At 44.7% G+C, this 22162-nt stretch overlaps 1 protein-coding gene across 4 annotated transcripts in view; it reads left to right on the top strand.

The window, feature by feature from the left end:
* Ddx25 (DEAD-box helicase 25) overlaps positions 1 to 5096 on the top strand; it is a 34022-nt gene extending 28926 nt beyond the window's left edge. For all 4 annotated transcript variants that reach the window (XM_060371568.1, XM_021656260.2, XM_060371566.1 and 1 more), the window contains one exon: positions 193 to 5096. In XM_060371568.1, the coding sequence (XP_060227551.1) occupies positions 193 to 254 (62 nt within the window). In that variant the 3' untranslated portion in view covers positions 255 to 5096. The remainder of the gene's footprint in view (positions 1 to 192) is intronic.
* Positions 5097 to 22162: the final 17066 nt, after the last annotated feature.

The raw sequence follows: 22162 nt of genomic DNA, 5'->3' as shown, positions 1-22162 counted from the left end.
GCTCACTCTGTAGATCGGGCTGGCTTCAAACTCAACAGAGATTGACTGCCCCTGCTTCCTCCGTGCCACCACACCCTGCTTTGGGTGTGCAGTTTCAAAAGTGTCACTGACTTCAGAAATGTATCACTGCTGGACTGAACTTCCGTTTAGGATCTAGGATGAAATTGGTTTCTTTTTCTCTCCTTCTTGCAGATAGCAATATTAAGCAACTCGACCCAGAAGATATGGATGAGATTGAAAAGATCGAATATTGAAGAGAGGCCTTTGACGTCTGTGGGCTACCCTAGTTTATGTGAGAATGTTCCAGCAGGGTTTGAAGATAATTTTTTATGTTGAGGCTCTGTCAAGGTGACACTGTCATAGATGAGAAAATAAATGCCATGGTACCCTTCATTCTAAGACCTGAGGTCTTTTTGAAACCAAATTGATTCGAAGCATGTGACCCTTTTAAATGAGAAGGCAAGATTCCTTCTTCTAACCTGTTTACAGGTAAAGATGTTGCCTGGGCTTCTCAGATGGCTCTCTATTTAGTTTATACGCTGTGTAGATCATGCCTGTTTATGAGCCTGGCCACGAGGGGGCAGCAGAACATCACCAATTTTAGAATTTGCGCTAGTAGTACAGATAAGAACCTCTACCCATTTTCAAGCTTCACTCACAGGCCGCCCTTTCTGCATATTAGTTTTCCCATTCCCACCCCTTGTCCTCAGGTAAACATACACTTTGAAACTTTCATGAGAGAGAGAGTATGAGAGAGCATTTTGCTTTTAATATTCCAGGCGACACCCAGAAATTCTGAATATTTCCCTCTTCTGCTGTTACTGTCTTCAGATTAGAAAAGATTTATTCCATCAGGTTATCTCATAGTCTTTAAAAATGTGGCTTTATTCTAGATATTATCAAAAAGTAAGCAATGAAGATTCTAAAAAAAAAAAAAAAACGAAAACAAACAAACAAACAAAAAAAAAAACAAGGTAGGACCTAGAGCGACATACAAGTGGGTACAGCTCTAGCTGTATTGTCTGTGTGAGTGAGGGGTTCTGAATTCACAGCCCCAGCCCCAGTAGAAAGGCCGGGTCTAGTAGAACAAGTCTGCACAGAGCTGGGAGCCAGAGACATAGATCTAGGGAGCTCACAGGCCAAGTCAGTCTAACGGAAATGGTGATATCCGGGGTCAGTGAGAGACACTGTTCCAGAAAACAAGGTGGGAAGAGTGACAACAACCTCTGTCCTTCACATGCCCACAATCATCAGCACTCACACACATGTACACACACCCCCACACACGCACACGCACCCAGGCGTGCATGTATGCCTGCATGCCCGCGTACCCACAGCATGCACATGTACACATGCATCCCCTCACATGCATGCATTACATGAATCCACCAAGAAATTAAACAAATCTAAAACACGCCCAGAAGCAACATGTCAGGGAGTCAAAGAGTTTGTTTATAAAGGCTTCATGGTAGCTGGACATGGTGGTGCATACCTGTAATCCCAGCACTTAGGAAGGATTCCCACAAGTCTGAGGCCAGCCTAGTCAACACAGCAAGACCCTGTCCAGAATTGAAAAAGAAAGAAAAGAAAAAGAAAAAGAAAAAGGTTTGTTTTAAGGAAGAATTTAAATCTTCTGTGGATATTTTTCTACAAGCAAAAATGTACTTAATTTCCACAATTTGTTACTTAGAAATTAAATCATGAGCTTGAAAACATGGAGTGAAAGTTAGATTCTCATAAAGCCAATTCACCTGTGCCAAAAGCCTACAGCTCTGTGACACTCTAAGCTGCCAGTGGGTGTATGTGCTACCCTGCTGTGGATATGGTTTGTGGCTTATCTATTATAGTCCACTTGGATATCACTGTCCCTAAGTGCAGTGCTTGAAACTGGGAGAAGGCGCAGGCTCCCTCGTGCAACACTAGGTATTTATCCTGCATCATTGTGCTAAGCAGCATGGAAAGGGAAATAAGTAACATTCGAGACATCTCAGCAGAGAGTATAACAGCAGAGACCTAGTGTCTGCCAACATCAAAAAAGCTTCAGGAGAAGAACAGGCATGTCTAGTGTCACACAGATGGGTCCCCAGTGGCCTCTAGGCCAACTGTAAATAGGATATACCAGGCCTCCTACAGAGGACAGGGGCATTCTTAGCACCATGGCAGTCTCCTAACGTGGGTCCCCTGAGGCAGTGTTCCAGACCCAGTTCATCCTGGGAGAGCCTAGAGAGCCTAAATACAACAACAACAACAAACTACCAGTCCCTTGTCCTGGGTAGACAAAGCCAGATGTGCTGAGGATAGGATCCAGAAGTACTTAGGGAGAGAGCCAAAAGTTGGCAGAGCAGTGGGTACGGAAGACTACTATCTAACAAGATGATGCCGAGTCAGATTCTCTGAGAGTTTGCCAAAAGGAGCCATCATTTGGGAATATCGGCTCCATTGTTTCTACTACATCTGCCTGCCTCTCGGTGACCGGAAGCTGCCAGTCTTGTGCACTCAGTACCTCACCCATCATGGTACCCATGAATAGTTAATTCTCCCAGTGAGTAAATGTTTTTCTTTTGCTTTCTTTTCAACCTGTAGCATTTTCTTTACTTTTGAAGCCCAGTAATAAGACATAGGATAAGCAAGCATGAGAGACAGAAAGTATTTTTGTTTCACTGTCTGAGAAATGAGTTGGGCTCTCCATCGTACTCAGCTCAGCCTTGATGTATCCTAAATAAATCACACGTGCACACCGTTTCCAGTGCAGATCTCTGGTTAAGGCCTGAGCAGGTCTCTATCACCACATGAACCTTTGGGAAGCTCCACCTGGCAGCACTTCCCACAGCGTCTGCAAACTCTAGACCTTCTTGTATTTTGCCCTTTGTCCCTCTGCTCCCATCCCTTTGTCTCCCAACCTAGAAGGAAGCAAGGTCACAGCCGTATTAAACTACTGTCACGATTGGATGAGACAGCAATCAGCAATCGAGAGACTGTTTTGCCACAGCAGCTCCTTGCTCATAACTGTAAGCAGTGTTGCTATTTCCACATTGGCATGGCCAGGGTCTTCTGAGTGCTGGCTGGAGAAGGGAATAAATGGAGAGGCAAGGAATAGCCAGACGATTTCAGAGCATCTGTGAGTGGGCTTCATCAGCTGTGTATTACTTGGCACCAGAGACTAAACCAAATCCAGGAGGTTTACATTGGCCGACTTAGTACTGTTAGTGTGCTGAACTTGGTGATTGCATGTGGCAGGTTTGTGATTTGCAGGGCAACTGTGAGCGATCACCCAGCCTGGGCCTTGCTGCTGTGTTGTTAGGTGCAGAATCCAAGGCAGCTATTAATAATTGGAAAGGCAAGAGTTGTCCATGGTCTGGTAGGATGTCTGACAGCTCAAGGGACGTTACTGTGTTTCAGGAACGTGTTGATCCTCCTCAGTGGAGCCTTGTTAACATGAAAGCCACTGGCAGTCTGCACATATGAGCAGTGATGGAAAGTCTTAGAGGGCTTCATGAGAGGGTTAGGGGTGGGGAAATTCCTTACGTGACACAGGGGAAAATGCTGCTTGTACCAAACCTGTTTGGGTCTTGGGCCTCTCAGTTCATGCAGCTGCCTAGATTAGAAAAAGAACCTAAGCAGAGACCTCCCTGCTGTTGGGCGGGAAATGGAAATAAAAGTCCAGACCTAGGGCCTCCTGGGCCTGTACCTCTTTTACCCCTGGATCTTCTGTCTGTCACCACTGAACAGTCAGTCATGCACACTGATCTCAGTGGGCTCCAGAGCCAGCACTGAGTGTCTTTTTTCCAGGGAGCTATAGAAGGTTCTAGTCTCTTCAGTTCTGACCAGTGCAGCCCTTAGCCACTTCTAGGGAATAGTCAAGAATAATTAAGACCTGGGTGTCATTCTGCTCCACAACCTGTGAGCAAATATAGCCTAGCTATATGCTTTGAAGAATACTCACTTTTAAATTCCACCGTTGGGAGAATTCTATATTATTCTGCCCCCTTGTACCTGTCTGCTGGCTGCTTCTGCCCTCTACTCCTGCCCCTCACTTCCTGAGATAATGATTTCACCCAGATTCTGACTTCTCATTTGCCATGGGCATCCCAGAAGGTCAGCTGAGCCATACTCAGGCCTGTTTCTATAGTGTAGCCTGCCCTATCATCTCTAGACACTCTTCTGATTTCTTCTATTTCTTTACAAACTATTATTTATAATATGGGTGGAGTGAAGCAACATTCACACTTTTTAATTACATTTTATTTTTATTGTTGGTGTGGGAGGGGCCACATGCCGGCCACAAGACACATGTGGAGGTCAGAGGACAAGTTTCATAGTTGGTTCTCTCCTACCACCATGTTGGTTCTGACACGGAACTCAGGTTACCAATGAGGCGTCTCACAGATAAAGGCCTAAGTTCCATGTCAGAATTCTCTCTCTCTCTCTCTCTCTCTCTCTCTCTATCTTATGTGTGGAGATTGTTGTTGAAAGGTGGTCTCACTGTGCAGCCCTCATTGGTCTGGAACTTGCTATTTGGAGCAGGCTGGCTTCAAGCTCACAATGATCCATCTGCCTCTGCCTCCTGAGTAAGAATAAGACATGTGCCCTTTCTTCATTTTTAGTGTAGAGTTTCTGCTTCAGACAGAACTTAACACACTTCTCGTGAAATAACAGGAAGTGTTATGGGGCTTGGTGAGATGGTAACTGTACAGCTCTGTAGCTGCACAGCCCCCTTTGACCAGCATTTTTGGGCTTCCACTTCTGGGGAAGTTATCAACAAGCAGAAAGCTCTACTAAAAGGAAGATGAGCTCTAGCGAGACTCTGAGAGTTTTCTAAGATTTTAATGGCAACCCAAGGTCTCTGCTGTTCTTCTTGATCAGAATAACTGTGTTTATTTCAGTTTTGAAATATATCTTCACTGAATAGGAATGCTCTTCTGTTTTGAACTTAATAATTTCCTAAGCTAAAATGAATAGATAGTCTCACTCTGGGCCCTTGGTTTGTGGTATGTGGCTTCCAATCTCATTTAGAATGAAGTGACTGACAGGGAAGTCCAGCTATTGTGAAGTTCAGAGGTCCAGTCGTGTATAAAAGCCTGAGACAGTGCTTAGAAGACACACACTGAACAGCCCATTTGTATGGTGGTGAGCATTCACCATCCTTCATGGAGTCCTCAGTCAATCAGAGTGGACAGTTGCTAGTAAGAAATTGTAGAATAAGTGCAAATTTGGCATAAAATGATCTCTGAGGCTTGGCCCATTCTAAGACACCAGTTTCCATGACCCTACAAAGAAACAACAGAGGGAAGAAGATAAGCCATGGAGGCTTAGAACAGACCATCGCTCACAAAGGAGGGTGGGTGCAGATTGCCTTCTAGTTGCACTGTCCTCGCTTTCAGATCCACTGTCTTCTTCCCCAACGGGACCATGTCTTTGCACCGTGCTCCATCAGCTTATACAGAATATAGGGGTTTTTTTAGTCTAATATTTCTATTATAAAAGCAATAAAACAGCAAGTGCTAGTAACAAAGATGTCATCAGAGACTCCCCAGCCACAGCAGTTACTGTCTTGATACACGCTCTTGATCTTGATCTTACCGTTCATCGTAATGCATGTCTGATAGTGAAATAACCACGTGTGTTTTTTGCCTGTTGTTACCAGTCATTGGGGTTGTTATGTAATTATAATTGGCTAGGTATCCTGTCTGGTAAACATGCACGTAAAATCTCTGTTCATGATCATGTGGTATCCAGCTTTCCAACATTATAAGTAATGCTGCACAGCAGTTCGGATTATTTCTTAGGATTAAAGATGTTAAGTTTGAGTGCCAAATCAAAAGCTGGAGCATTTTTATGACTGTCCTAGAGAGTAGCAAACTGCTTCCTGCGGCCAAAACTGTACTGTCAGTCTCTCCTCACCTTACATCAGGTGAGACCTTCATTTTCAGATTGCATGCTCCCTTGTTTTGATTTACATACTTTTCCATGCAAACTAGAGTATTTCTTTGTATATGATTCATCATTTGAAAAATATCTGTAGTAGTATTATTTGTCTTATCATAATGTTATTTTTTATCAAGTGTGTGAAATACATATGTGATGTTCTTCCATATACAATAAAGATATTAACCTTTTATTGAAAATATATTTTTCCCATATGCCTGCCTTTTACATTTTAGGTTACAGTCCCACATAAACTTGTATTTCCCAGAGGTTAAGAACCTGTACTACTCTTGCACAGGACCTGAGTTCAATTCTCAGAACTTATCTCAGGTAGCTCATAGTTGCCTGTAACTTCAATTTCAGGACTTCTAATGCCTCTGACCTCCTTGGGCACTTGCACTTAAGTATACATACACACAATTAAAATGTTTTAATTATTTAATCTTGTAATGAAATACATTCATAATCTTGTGATTTTTTTGGTCTAGTCTAAAATGTTAACACTACTTTAGAAACAAATTTAATTTTATGCTAGGTTACTTTGTGATTTTAATATTTGATCACATTTATTTATTTAGTGTTTATGTGTTCCCATGCCATGGTATGAATGTGGAGGTCAGAGGACAATCTTCAGAAGTCAGTTCTCTCTCTCAACCACATGGAATCCAGGCACTGAATTAAGGCTATCAGCTTGGCAGCCAATGCCTTCACTGCTTTAATCAATCTGAAATATGGATTAATTATGCGGTGTGAGGCATATCAAAATTGATCCCACTTTTTTCCCTTAAAAAGATAGTTAACCAAAATAAAATAAAAGCTAACGATGAGACTGCAGATTTAGCTCAGCCTGTGTGAGGACCAGGATTCACTATCCTGCAGGAAGGGATGAGCAATAAGTTTAATAATTCCCACACCTCCTGTTGAGAAATCTGTTTGAAGTTTTCTTCTACTATCTTCATTTTCATAATATATTTCTATATCCTGAACACATGAGATTCTGGGAATTTATGAGTTTGTTTTTCTTATGCCAGTTTTAAGAATAACTATTATAGACTGTATTTTAAATATTTCTCTCCTCTAGATTTTTTTTTTAGATAATCCCTGCCCACCTGTTTATTCTTCAAGATTAATTTTAGAACTTTTTAACTAAATACTCTAGATTTTTGGTTACATCCATTTGGCTGTAATAATGAATGTAGTTTACATATTACTTTGTGGAGAATCTACATCTTGTTTTTTGTTTTGTTTTGTTTTGAGACAACTGTATCTATGTATCACTACATACATGTATCATCTATGTATCACTACATAGATACAGTTGGCCTCACACTGATGCTCCCTTAAGGAAACATCAGGAGCCATGCCAGGTGTAAACACACAGACACCTGGGCCAATAGGCTGTAGCTGTCGATGGAGGGGAGCTGGGGGGACATAATCTTTAGAGGCCCCAATAGCAAGCTCCTGACTTGAGGAAGGGGCCTTACCTGTCCTGGCCTGTCTTCCCTGTCCTGTCCAGCTCAGCAGTCCCTTTCATTTGTGAGGCCTCCATGCCACCAGCTTCAGCCTCTGCTCAGGTTCCCTCAGCTTAAGAGACAGCAGAGCCATGTGCTCTGTATTTTCTTCTCTTTGGGACCAGTGCCCTACCCAGGGCCTCAACATGTGTTCCCCAGACACGGGAAGGAAAGGGGAAAGGGGAGAGCAGGTAACCCCTGTGTGTAAAAGAGGTTTGTGTAGATCGCTGTATTTTGCAGCATTGATGTCAGTGTGAAAACAGGCCTCTTGGGGATTGTGTTAGCTTCTGAACCACACTTTAGTTTCAGAATGCTTACCTTGGAAAGACCTCAGAAGGAGGAAGGGGTTGCAGCATTGTCACAATTATACCTCAAGCCTTTCTGTATTTGGTTATAGACAAGCTTGGGAACACAGAACTGCTTGACATATTACGGGAGTTGTGTGGCTATGGGTGATGCTCTACATGCTTGTTGCTATCTACCGCAAAGAACAGAAACTGAAGAAAGCTCTTGGTCAAAGAGGATGAAAGCAATAGATCTCACAGCACCATGGAGCCTGTGTTGTGGAACAGCACTCACCTGCCTTTCTCTGAGAAGCTGGTGTGTGGGAGGGGGAGGGGTGATTCTGTCTAGGAAGAGTTTCAAAATGTTTGGGAATAGCCTGCTTGACTTTTACTATACTCTGGAAGCATTAAGATTTTTTTTTATCACATCTAGGTATGGTGGCATAAAGCTTTAATTTCATGAGAGACAGAGGCAGGGGGATCTCTGAGTTCAACGTCAAAATGATCTACATAGTAAGTTCCAGGCTAGCCAGGGTTACATAGACCATATCTCAAAAAAAAGGAGAAGGAAGGAAGAAAGGAAGGAAGGAAGCAAAGATTATTGGGGCTGAAGAGATGGCTCAGTGGTTAAGAGCACTTGGCTGCTCTTCCAGAAGTCCTGAGTTCAATTCCCAGCACCACATGGTGGCTCACAACCATCTGTAATGGGATCTGATTCCCTCTTCTGGTATGCATGAAGACAGAGCACTCAAATGTATAATAAATAATTTTTAAAAAAGACATGTAACAAGCGGCCCCACCAGTACCAAAAGAGCCTGAAGCGGGAGAAGAAGCATAGTTCAACCAGCTGACCAATGCTGTTTCAACATTTTCCAAGAACAGTATTTTTAAAATCTGACTGATGGATCCGTTCATACAGGGCTATAACCCTAACTGCTTGAGAGCCTGAGGCAGGAGGAGCACAAGTTCAATGCCAGTCTGGGCAGATTAGACCTTATCCCAAAGAGGGTTGGGGCAAAGGACAGCTAGAGATTAGCTCAGCTGTAGAGCCTGCCATGTGTGAGGCCCTAACTTCCAGTTTCTAGGAGCACACACTTGCACACATCACACATGTACATGTACTCACCAAACACATAGACCTCTGATTAAATTGAAAATGCTGGCACAGGCTTGTAATCCCAGCACTAGGAATACTGAGACAGGAAGATTATGAATTTGAGGCCAGCCTGGGCTACAAAGGGAGACCTTGACCAAAAGAGAGAAGGAGAGAGGGAGAGAGAGTGTGTGTGGGGATCCGTGGTTGAGTGCTAAGTGTAAAGCCCTGTGTTCGATCCCTAGCACTGAAGAATAAAATTTTTTCCTTTCTTATTGGAAAAATTTATATGTGACTAAAGTGTTGACAACGTCGTCATTCCCAGAACTTGCTAGCACAACCTTCACTCTGCCCACCCCACCCCCATTGCCTTAGGTTTTTTTTAGTATTTTTTTTTCTCTCCTCACTTTTATAAGGGGTGGGAAAACTGTCTTGAGCAAGCAGAAAATTTTATCCAAGGTGTTTGGCAGCGAATCTGGGTTCTAGGAAAGATTTATGTCTTGGTGTTCTGGCATGGCTTCCTGTTAGCTCACTTAAAATAACTGAATAAATGAGCTCACTTTATCCTGTCAAAGTGGAGCCTAGGACGGCTTGGTACCCAGCTGGGGTCCATGGGGACCTGAGGCAATGTTCATGTCTCAGTCACTTACTCTGAGCTCAGCCCGTTTTTATGTCTATCTGAGATCATTAAATCGAGGTGGGCAGGGGGCAGAGAGACCTAGGAATGAATAATGTGATGGAAACTCCAGTTGAAGTCAAGGGGACACAGCCAAGAGCATGGTTCACTTATGGGGATTCACTTAGAAGGCTGTCTGCCCCTACCTTGTCTCTCCCAGTCACCAGTCTTTGGGACAGGAGCAAGGCTAGTTGCTTTTGAGTTTTACCTTCAGGAAGGCTCTTGTAGAATGTTCTCCCTAGCTGCAAGGTAAAGAGGCAGGGGGCTGCCACAAGTTCCAGGCCATATTATGTCTTCTTTCCTGATGACTTGTTATCATTATATCACTAAACCCTGGAACAAGGTCGGTAGCTCCAGCAAAAGGAGCATGAATTCCTCCTGGTTGTACTTTTGGGGCCAGAGCAAGACCCATTGCTCTCATGTAGGCTGACAAGATGGCTTGGAGGGACCTTTTTCCCTCTTGATCTGAGTTCAATCCCTGGGACCTATTTGCCAAGAAGCTTTGGTGTCATCTTAAGTAAGCAGAACTACAAAAGCATAGAAAGGGTTTTGGGGAGATGACTCAGCCTTTTCTTCCAGAGGACCTAGGGCAGGTTTCCATTATCCATATGGTGGTTCACAACTGTCTGTAACTCTAGTTTCTAGGGGATCTGATGAGCACCAGGTGCTCATGTGGTATACACAGACATACAGGCAGACAAAACACCCATGCACATTTTTTTTTAAGAGCATTAGCTAGAGTCCAGGTTCTACATCTGCCCATCCAAGCCCACCTGTATAACCCTCCACTCTTGCCCCATGCTGAGCCTGGTTCTCTCTGCCAGAATCCTCCATGAAGGCTGGGGGACCTGGAACTGTTGCAGCTGTTTGAATTGGGGTAACTGAGCACATGCCAGTGTCTGTAAGAGATCCAAGAGAAAGAGCGGTGCTGTCTTCAAAGAAAATGAGTTCTGAGAGGCGCCATGGACACTTTGTGCCACTTTATAAATGAATGTGAGACAATGAGTGACTTCATGCAGAGATCTGCGCCTGCTCAGATCTCTCCTGCATCAATACTACCCAAACCCCAATGACTCTTCAGCTACTTTGCATCTTTGCTGGTCTTCATAGAAATGCCCAGGTAAATGCATTCTCAGACCAGCATGCTTTAAACCAAGTAAGTAACAGAATGCTTCTCTTGAGTGACCAGGTCTATGAACACAGGGTAAAAGTCAGACTCCAGCAGTGGGAGTCTCCTTGTCTCCAGAGCAGCAGCCTCGGCGCCACCTGAGAATGCTCTAGAAATAGAAACTCTGGGACTGGAAGATGGCTCTAGGTAGAGTGTTTGCCGCACAGACATGAGGATTATGAGTTCAGATTCCCCAGGCACCCACATAAGAGCATCCATCAGTAATCCCAGCAACAGAGGGCAGACACAGATCCTAGAGGCTGACGATTGGTGGGTGGAGTTAGTGGGAAATCACTTACCTACCTGCTTAAATGAAATGGTACCCTATGCTGGTTCAATGAAGAGACCCTGTCTTCATTATATTCAGCCTCTGACTGCCACATGAGTACATGTACACACGTACACACACATGAAATACAAATTCATAGACCCCAGCACATACCACCTAAAGCAGAAACCCTGGGGTGAGGCCTACCATCTTTTTTTCTCAGCCCCTACAGGTGATCATAATACCAGCCGAGAGCCTCGTAGCCAGTATAGACCGCACTAGTGTGTTCTGGTTGTCATATCTGCATGTCCCAGTGACTCCAGCATTGCTCTGTTACCTTCTCTCCGAGTCTTTGCCAAAGCTGTTGGCCATTTCCTACATGCCCCTTCTCTCGGGGGTCATTTTGAAGACAGAGCTTGAGAAATCAGATGCAGCCTTTTACAGTTTGCCCAAGAAAGAGGAGTAATGTGAACGGGCTGCTTCATCAGGGCAAACACCTTGTTGTCTACACAGCCCAGCACAGAATGCCTCCTCACCTTTCTGTGTCCTCTTGGATCAAAATTCAGTAGTGAGGGGAGAACCAGCAAATAGTTGAGCACCCCTCTCCTACCTCAGTTCTCTCAAGATTAGTCTACAATGATGGGAAAGCGCCACACCTGAACTGTGTTAGGAAACAATTCTCCAGTGGGTCTCTTACATATCTATAATTTTTTCCTTTGGTTTTTCAAGACAGGGTTTCTCTGTGTAGCCTTGGCTGTCCTGGACTTGCTTTATAGACCACGCTGGCTTCAAACCCACGGAGATCTGCCTGCCTCTGCCTCCCTGAGTGCTGGGCTTACAGGTGTGTGCCACCGCTCCCAGCTCTAAGATTTTTAAAGGCAGAAGCCTTGACTGTATCTGGAACATTTGAAGGTAAGTTATCTGAAACCCGGAGCCTTAGAAGAACCTTCCTCCAGAGCAAAGGGCAGCGTTTCTCTTCTCAATTTCAATAGACACACGTTTCCTAAACTCAGGGGTCCTTTCCAGTGTAGAAACCCATCACATGTGGGGCCATGGGCTGGCTGTCTTCACATACCATGGGGTGGATCTCAGGGAAGTGGGCAAGAAAATGACATTCTAGCTGCTGATTATCCTGGAAATCCCTTTGCCTCAGGCCCACGAGTGTCTTCCCCAGCATCCCTGAAACTAGCAGACTAACTTGTTAGGTTGCAATCAGGGTGAAACAAAAGACCCTTCCTATTTCTTTTTCTGTTTGGTCGGTTGTTTGAGTGCTTGACCGATTTTGTGGAGACAGGGTCTCACTATGTACCTCTGGCTATTCTGGAAGTCACTATGTAAACCAGGCTAGCCTCGAACTCACAAAGATCCACCCACTTCTGCCTCCCAAGTGCTGAGAGGTGTGCAACAGTAGGCCCGGCTCCTAGTTCTTGACTTGTCACTACACTGCAACAGCTGATCATTTGAAATGTAGTGAGCATGACTAAAAATGGGATTTCTCGTTTTCACTTTAAATGGCTGCATCTGGCGAGGGACCAGTGTTACAGCAGCATGGCATAGAATGTCTTTGCATAAAACAGAGTAGCGATCGGTAAGGGCTGTTGTTCAGGGAACAACCGCTTTGAGAGATCAACATTGGAACCGTCTGAAGGAGCGCATTGTTAGAATACAGCTGCTGCTCAGGACACAGCAACCCTTCCCCTTTCAGGTACCAGGACAGATTCCCTACAGAAACATCTTGAATCTCTGGCTAACAGACTTCCAGGGTTTCTCACCTGGGGAAGTGAGTTCACATCAAAGGCAGGATTGGTTGGCCATACCACCTGTTCCCACCTTTCCTACTTCCTGCCTGGGAAGCAGAGAGCTTGGCTTGCAGGTCTCAGCTCTGAAACTACCCCCATCCACAGAAAAATATAAGGAGGACCCCCCCACATTCTTCTGCCACGTGGGTTCTGATTTTCTCCCTTCAGAGCCCCCTCCTTTCTGCTGTCTGTGGCATTAATCACTCTTCTAATGAACCCTATGCTTCCAACAATCTGTCCTATTGTCCCCTTGTCTCCACATCTAAGACCTTTTATCTATGTTATTTTCAGCATTTGAGTAGAATGGTGGACAGGCTAAGAAGATAAAGATGTCCTTTCATACACACCCAAAAAAGGTCTACTGTCAGGGCATCGAGCTGAAAGCAAAAATAGTCATGGTTGTCTGGAAATGGAAGGTGTTGCTGATAGAGGAAATGCCTTTTGAAAGAGGTTAGGAGGCCATTAAGGAAGATATGGTCAGAGAGGAGAAGCCACTAAGCAGTGACCCTTGCATTGCCTCATCCCCGCCATGTCTTTCTCCCCTCAGCTGGAGAATGCCACCCATCCTCACCTGGTTGCCTGGGACTCCCTTTGGGGTTCAGCTCCCCAGACTCCTGCCCCTCTCACCTCCTGGCTCAGAACAATCTCCTCTTTGATTGCTGGCTCCACCCACTGCCCGTCCAGTCATCTGCACCTAATCAGGAATAGCTGGGCCTGAGGGATGATAAACTGGGCTTCTCATTTCAATAAAGTTTGTGTAGAATATTGGAAACAGCTGTGGGCCTTGACTGGCCCTATAGAACCTGTGGGGGCCTAGCACTGGGGGAGGAGGATTGAGATGAGGGAACATCAGGGTAGGAGCCTGTTTAAAAAGATGCTTAGCCACCAAACCTGACAGAGTTAGCCAGCTCAGGTCAACATCAGCTTCTGCCAGGAGCCCCTGGCTATGCCATCAGAAGACACCTTCCAGCTGGTAGGTCTCCACCACCCAGCTGGCACAGACTTACATTTATTGTCAGTTATTTCTACAAATGCCACACCGTTGGTTTAACAAAAATTTCACTTCAATTTGCTCTCTTTAAAAAACTGTGATCTGTGCCAGGTGATGGTGATGCACACCTTTAATCCCAGCGCTGGGACACAGAAGCAGGCAGATCTGTGAGTTCGAGGCCAGCCTGGTCTACAGAGTAAGTTCTAGGATAGCCAAGGCTACAAAGAGAAATCCTGTCTTGAAAAAAAAAATGTGATATGCATATGAAGTAAAATTTACCATCTTACACACACACGTATATGTATATGTGTATGTGTGTGTGTGTATGTATATGTATATATATGTATATATATGCATATATATATGTGGGGTTTTTTGAGACAGGCCTGTTTTAAGTATAGTCATGTGATTTTATAACCCATCTCTAGAATGTTTCCCTCTTGCAAAACTGAAATTCTCTCTCAGTTAAATAATTCCCTGCTGCCTCTTCTTCCCAAACCCTGGCAAGCACCACTCAATTTTCCATTTCTATGATATGACTCCTCTAGGGACCTCATATCAGTGAAATCATACAGCGTTTGCCTTTCTGTGATTTATTGTTTTAATAATTGCACAATAGTATATTATATAAGAGCTAGAGAGATAGGTTAATCAGTAAAGTGCTTGCAGCACAAACATGAGAACCTGAGTTTGATGCCCAGAATCCATGTGAAAAACTGCACTTTTAACCCCAGCCCCCTCTGGGGGTGCAGACACAATTCCACCCTCCTCAGTGAACCCCAGGCCAGTGGGAGACTCTGCTTCAAAAAATAATTTGGATTCACTTGAAGCAGCTACATGCATGAACTCATACCTGCGTTCACACTTGTGTCCATGTGAACATGCATACACACACATACAAAATATTACATTATATGGACATATGTATATCATTCTGCCATTACTATACTGCAATATATATATATATTTACTTTTTTCCCCCTGTGGCTTAATTCCCAGACTTTGTTTAAATTGGCCAAAATGATTCATATTTTTAGTTTTCATATGCTTTGATCAGTACCATTCTCAAAAGGGTGACCTGGTGCTGTTTTCTCTCAACTTCCTTAGCTCCAGGTGTGATCATTCTGAAGTTTCAGTCTAAGTCCACTGGTACATGAGAAATGGTATCACATTTTTAAAATTTGCATTTCATTGACTATTCATGAGTTAGAGCAGATTTTCATAAATTCATTGGCCATTTGGGTTTTCTTGTCTATAAATCACCTATCCATGTCTCTTGCCCTTTTTTCTTCTAGGTTATAGTCCTTTCTTATAGATGGGTAAGGACTGCTGTGTGTATTGTAGATATTAATCCTTTATTCATGATATATGTTGAAATATTTTCTCCAGTCTGTGTATATCTGCTATCTTCCTTTTGGTCTGTAGAGTTCAGATTTACTATTTGGTTTAGAAAAATCTCAAAAAAAGAAAAATCTCAAACTCTAGATTGTTAGTCTCCTAACATTTAAATCCTGCATCTCTTTAAAATAAGAAGAGCTGGAAATTTCAGCTATTTTTTAAATGCAGACATGGTTAATTGTGCTTGCACAATTTTTGAATAAGCTGTGGCTGAAATCCCTCCTTTATTGTTCTCTATCAGCTGTGTGCATTGGTATGTATTTCTGAACTTGGTTCTTTAACTATCCCAAGTTGATATTGATCTGTCTTTTTCTTTTTGACCTTTACTTTTAACTTATGATTTGTTCAAGATGATTTTATTGTTTTTTTTTTTTTCCTAAAACCTTCTTGCATCAGGAGAGAGTGTCTGGCTGCTGTTATTTTTATCATTACTATTAAACAATTCTTGGGACTGAGGGATGGCTCAGAGAATAAGCTTGCCATCACATCTAATAACCCAACTCCCAAAGGCCTCAATTTCACATGCCGTGGTGCAGGCTCATGTACACACACACACACACACACACACACACACACACGGTGTGGCTCAGCTGTACTTCTTGCTCTTCCATGGGATTAGGTTCAACTCCTAGCACCTACATTAGGCAGCTCACAATTCCCTCTAGCTCCAGTTCCAGGGGAAGCTGACACCCCTAACCTTTGAGGGCACCTGCATTTGTATGTAGGCACACAAGTACATATGCACACATGTACACACACATTTACATAATTTAAAATAAATAAAAGCAAATACTTAAACAAGTAAATGTAAAACGAGCTTAAATTCTTTCCAGCTCTAAGAACCTGTGAATGCCAACAACCCTTCAAAACAAGCCAGGTTCAGGGTGTGGAGGTTGAGGGGTTGTTCATACCTCCTCGTGTGCTTCTTCAGGAATCAGCACCTACTATGCACATCACTGCTCTTTCTATAAGCAACAAGGCTTCAGGACCCAACTTTCCAGCCATGGTAAACAACAGGCTCTTGTTTCTCAGCCCTGAGTGTATATTCTCTACATTTAGCTTCTAACACTGAGCTTGGCCCCTGATAAGCTTATTTCTGCTCTTCCAGCTGCTCCTTCCTGGTCTCAGCCACTAGAGGGAGTGTGCAGGCTGGAGCGGAAAGCTGATCAGGCTCCTAATGCTCCCAGCAAGTAGCACCGCAAAGGTGCCTCCCTCATCCCAGCAGCTGCGGGCCCATCCTCCAGCATCAGGTGAATCCAGTCTGCAGACTTTCCACATTTGTTCGTTCAGCATCTGCCCTATGACCCACAGCCATCACCCCTATACTCCCACCCAAATGACTCCAACACCAGCGGCTGGGGCAGGTTACTCAAGGTACACACAAGCCCTTCCTTCTCACTCCAGGACACCACCACCAACTGAGTGGAATCCCCTCTTCAGAGGTCCCTTGCTTGAGAACCTCTGCTCTGCTTTCTCCAACCCTGAGCGTGGGAGGCGTGCTCGCACGTATAGCTTTTCTATACCTTTGCCTTCACTTGTTACCCTCCCCTTACCTAATTAACCCCGGGCCTTGTTATCAATTCCTTATGTTTAAATGTTCTTTTTCAGCTAACGAATGGTTTCTATCTCCTGACAGGATCCAATTGGCACAAGTAATGAGGAATTGAGGTTTTTCTGGGGCTGAAAGCTGCTTCTCTTGGCTGTCCTGCACACAGCTCCCCCTCCCTCTTCCATTCCCAGAATTATTTGGCTGCTAGTTACCGAGGAGACGGCTGACAATTTCCAGTTGCCAAGCCTCCCCCTGAAGCCTACGGAGACATTCTGGGAACTCCCTACTCCTTCCTTAGCCTTAGCCAAAAAACTTGGAACACCGGGCCAGGTTGAGGGGGAGGGCTTTGAAAAGAGAGAGAAGGCAGCCAGTGCTGAAAGATTGAGAGAGACTGCAGGTTCCTATGGACTCCGGTTTTTTTCTCCCAGGTGCCTGGCCAACAGTCAAAGGCCTTGATGGATGCCCGTCTGCTTTGTGCACACAGATACTCATTGGATTCAGTTCCGATGTTAACCTGAGCGTGGTCTTCTAAACTGGCCTTTTACCACAAAAATAACTGCCCCCCATACTATCACCTCAGGCCTAAAGTGAAGCCCCTGCTGCTTCTATCCAGGGAAGAGCCTGGCAGCTGACATCTGGGGTAAGAAACTTGGACATTTTGTTGGCACCAAGCAGTGCTTAACACCCACTGAGACCTAATGTGACAGCCCATGCTGTTTGATAGTAATGACAGCAATGCCAATCACAGCAAAGTGACTCTTACTCTACAAACTTACGTGTGCAAAAACACACATTGCTTTATTTCCTTAAAATCAAACAGAATATTGGAAGGGTTCCTCTCCCTTCTGATGTCTGCCAGAATCTAGGAGGTTCATTTCTGTATTTTGAAGAGGTCTCCAAAAGTTATATGTTGCTAAGGCAACAGTATTAGGAGATGGGCTTTTTAAAAAGTGGTTAGGACTCTTTCACTTGAAATGGGATTGGTGTCCTTACAAAAGGGATTTGTGAAGAGAGTGTATTCCTTTTTGCCCTTTGCCTTCTGCCACATTAGAACATGGCACTCATTCCCCCAACCCCTTGCCCTGAGACAAAGCATCAAGACACAGTCTTAGAAACAGAGAGCAGCCATTGCCAGACAGCCAAGCCTTCCAGCACCTTGATCTTGTGTGTGTGTGTGTGTGTGTGTGTGTGTGTGTTTAATTTGGTTTTGGGGTTTCTCTGTGTAGCCCTGGCTGTCCCAGAACTCACTCTGTAGACAAGGCAGGCCTCAAACTCAAAGATCCACCTGCCTCTCTTTTCCAAGTGCTGAGATTAAAGGAATAGGGCAACACCAGCCAGCCAACACCTTATTCATAAACATCCCAGTCCCACAACTTTCTAAACACCATCTCTGCTCTTCTGCAATAGACTAAGACACATGGGAGATACCACAGAAAGGCCTCTAACCCCACCACCTCCATCCAGGCTGACACTTTCTTTGTCCCTGCCTGGGGTGAGACTGGGCATTGAGGAAGGCATTCACTTCTCTGTCCCTCTGGGCCATGGCCTGCATTCCCCAGGGTCATCCTCTCCTGGGTGCCACCTGACCTCTGAGGAAGAAAACCTCCTCATCTCTGCTCTAACGACCCCCAAGACTTGGCCTTGCTCCCAACTCTTCCCCCAATACACCTCACACACCTACTTCATAGAGTCCGACTTTTAAAAAAAAATTAGGTAAATGTTAACTTTTGTTCCTAATCTCATGGCAGTGTAGGACTGGACACATGGCTAAAACATCATTGAGTTTATTTTTGCACAAGTATTTTAAGGTATATAAAATACACTATTATTTAATCAATGGATACTTTAATATTTGTTTTAAAATACATACAATACATAGCCATGAAATATTACTTCACATAATCAAATTAATAATAATTTCCTGATATTATCTAATAAATTATGTTACAGAGGAAAAACTGATTCAAATGAATAAGGAAAATGTGTGTGTGTGTGTGTGTGTGTGTGTGTGTGTGTGTGTGTTTTACTGAGGACAGAACCTAAAACCTTGCATAAGCTAAGCACACTCTCTCTCACTGGGTTACCCACCAGCCTTGTAATCACATTTTTAACCTATTGGGAAACAGAGGTAGAGAAAGGGAAGGCTTTACAGTAAGTGGCCCAGGAAAGGCCTGGTGTGAAGAGGCTCTTGGGACTGCGAGCCGGTGGAAGGTTATTAATTTCCAGACACTTCTGGCACCAGGAACAAGGCCTTCTTTCCCACAGCCCCAGCAGGTGTGCTAGCTCCTGTCACACCCTCCACTTCTCTCTTCCTTCCTTCCTTCCTTCCTTCCTTCCTTCCTTCCTTCCTTCCTTCCTTCCTTCCTTCCTTCCTTCCCTGACTTGCACATCTCCCCTTCCCTGCCACTCCAGCTAGGACCTCCTTCATTTCCTCTCTGGTCTCCAAGGTGCAGTTTACAAAGTGGCTGATCGGTAACTCTGGCTGGTCCTCTGTCCCTCTTTTCCTTCTTTCCATTTTGAGCACAGCAAGGATGTGCTGACAGTGTGCAGCCTCTGACCCGTGTCCTCTCCAGCTCTTCAGCTCATCTCCTGCTGGTGTCCCCAGGGCCTCATGTTGGCTTCCAAAAGGTGCACATGAAAAAGCTATCAACTTCCAGAAGCTTCCTCTCTGCTTCCTCTCCTCCAGCTGTCCCCATCCTTCCACACTCTGCTTCTCTCTAAAGCCCCGACACTGCAGAGTCAAGTTCCAAAATGGTTACAACAGGCCAGAGAGCTGGGTCAAAGCACACAGCACAAAGGACAAGCCAGCAGTTATCTCCAAGAGGCAGGGGTGAGTATAAGGCAAGAGGTCAGAGGACAGGAGTTATCTGGCCTCAAGTTTAAGCAGCCAGTGAGCTGCAGCCATTGCCTGTGGCAGGGAAGAGGGTGGAAACCTGGGTGCCTGTGTCATTCATGCTGCTACATAATCAAGAGAAGCAATGAAGTGCTTAAAGAACTGTGTCCCTTCAGATGTAAGGAGGTCTTCCCAGCCTTCCTCATGGGCCTGAGTAAGGGCCCAAAATGCAGCAGTGCAATTGTTTCCTAACAGCCAACACAGTTTACCTAACAAGAGCAGCAACACCCTCATGCTGTACCCAGCTAGAAGGATTTGGAGTACTCCCATGAGAAGAGAAGGAATTCAGCGGTTCTGCAGACCCCTGGCTGGGCAGCGTGAACCACCGTGCCAGAGTACGCAGAGACAAAGTGGAAAATATCCAGAGCTGGAGAGCTATATGCCATATGGAAAACAAAAGTGGACAGAATTTGAGCATGTTTAGAAAGTGTGCCTAGTACAGCTTTCTCATGGAGTTGCTGAAAGCGCCAATGCCATCCATCTTTTCCTGCCTTCAGACTCCCAACAGAAACTCGAGTGTCTTGTGTACCCCAGCTTGTCAGTCCACAAAAGCACATGAACTGAGTCCTGTGACAAATCTCCTCCTAAGGGGCTGGGGTGTCATTCAGGGGCTTGCCTAGCATGTGTAAGGCCCTGTGCCATCGTCAGCACAACACAAAGTTTGAAATAAAATGCCTCTCGCTAGGCATACACACATCGTATTGGTTCTGTTTTTCTTGGAGAAAACTGACGAATATGCCTGTTTTCCTGACTTTCTAACCTATGGTGTCCCTTATTTTAAAAACATGTGTGAACTGAGAAGCCCACCTGAATCTTCTGTGATTCTGCTGCCCCTTGAACAGAAAGAGATATTGGGGCAGTACAAACCCTTCTCACAGACAGGAACACCCTGTAAATGTTTCCTTATTCACATTGGCTCAGTTCTACATTCTCCCCAGAGACAGGCTACTGAATACCTTGAGTGGAAGGTAGTACAAGGCCCTCCACTCTACGTTCCCAAAGCATACCTAATTGCTTTTCTTTTTCCATTTTAGGTGTGTGTGTGTGTGTGTGTGTGTGTGTGTGTGTGTGTCCTCATGAACTCCCCCCCGCCGCCCTGTGCATGTTCATTTGAGGAAGCACACATGTAGGGGGCAATGCCTGTGTGAATGGAAGCCCAAGGTTGATGTCAAGAATAAACCTCATCCAGTCTTATTCAACGAGACAGAATCTCTCCATCAAACTCAGAGCTCATCTCACTAGTGAGCTTGCTCTGTCTCTGTCTCTGTCTCTGTCTCTGTCTCTGTCTCTGATGTTGGAATTACAGGTGCCCCTATGACATTTACATGGGTTCTGGGGATCCAAACTCCAGTTCTCAGGTTTGCATGGCGCGTGCTTAAATACTGTGCAATCTCCCCAGCATCTAATGGGGTTCTGACAATTCTGACTTGGAGTAACATGGAGATCAAAATGAGTGACCCATACAAACTGGTCTCTAGGATCAGGCACACCTGTCTTCACTACATAATTGGAATCTGAGTCTCAGGGACCTCCTACTATTCTGTTCACTACCTGAGCTGAGGAGCTTAGGGTCTCACAACTCCAAGAGAGCATACGAGACCTTGGCCATGGGTTAGGCCAGAAAGACAGACTGTTCTCTGGGCTACTATCCTTGGGCAAATTGAGAAAGGCCAATGTACCATAAAGAGTATATATGAACCCAAGAAAAGCCTGCCTAGCACTTGCCTGGACACTGATCCTGTCACCAGAACCTGACACCCGACATCAGATCTCCCTTCTCTCTGGGGTCCATGAATCTCACCCTCCCCTCAACCCTGTCACAGAGGATGGAAAAATCTGACCCCATCTCAGACTGTCATTCAAAGACCATGAGGGCAGCAGGACATGATAGGAGACACACAAGATGAGGAATCAGAGAACCCTGGAGAAAATGTTGAGTCCTACTCCAGTTCCAGATGCCACACTTCATCAGTTAAATTTAGCCAGGAGCACAAATGGTGCATCTACTGCATGGTAGGCAGGTGTGTGTGTGTACAACATGCACATGTGTGTGATATACATAAGGTGCATAAAAACTTAAGGCTTTATGAACTATGGCCCTACCCAAATCAAGAAATAGGACATTACCAAAATCTAAGTGTTTGAAACACACTAATATAAATTTTCATGCAATGTTCACAATATATTATAACTTAGAGTATAATCTCATTTTTCTATAGAGTTACCAAAGTTCCAAAAAGCTGGAAACTTCCTGAAATCCCATAGTCCTTCATTCATGTTTGGCTCCTTCTTCTACACCTCTTGCTACAAATGTGGGAACAACCCAGGAAGGGATAAAGGCCACCCATCAATGTGTTGAACTTATCGGTGCCCTTCCTGGGAAGGCCAGGGTCGAGCAGTTGGCTGGAATGGGGCAGGAGGCCTTATTCACCGCCACATTCAGTGATACTCTCTGATACCATTCCATTAGAAATGCAGGGGCCCATCGTCCTCTCAGCCAGGTCCTCTCCTCCCTACCTTATGGATAGAGTGAATTATCAGGTAAATAATTCATGAGTTATCAGGGCAACGAAGGTAATAGGAGAGCAGGGGTATCAGGAGGGTTTT

Source organism: Meriones unguiculatus, chromosome 1 (assembly GCF_030254825.1).
Source record: "Meriones unguiculatus strain TT.TT164.6M chromosome 1, Bangor_MerUng_6.1, whole genome shotgun sequence".
In the NCBI taxonomy this organism is placed as follows: Eukaryota; Metazoa; Chordata; class Mammalia; order Rodentia; family Muridae; genus Meriones; species Meriones unguiculatus.
This window is presented reverse-complemented; position numbering and strand designations above follow the sequence as displayed.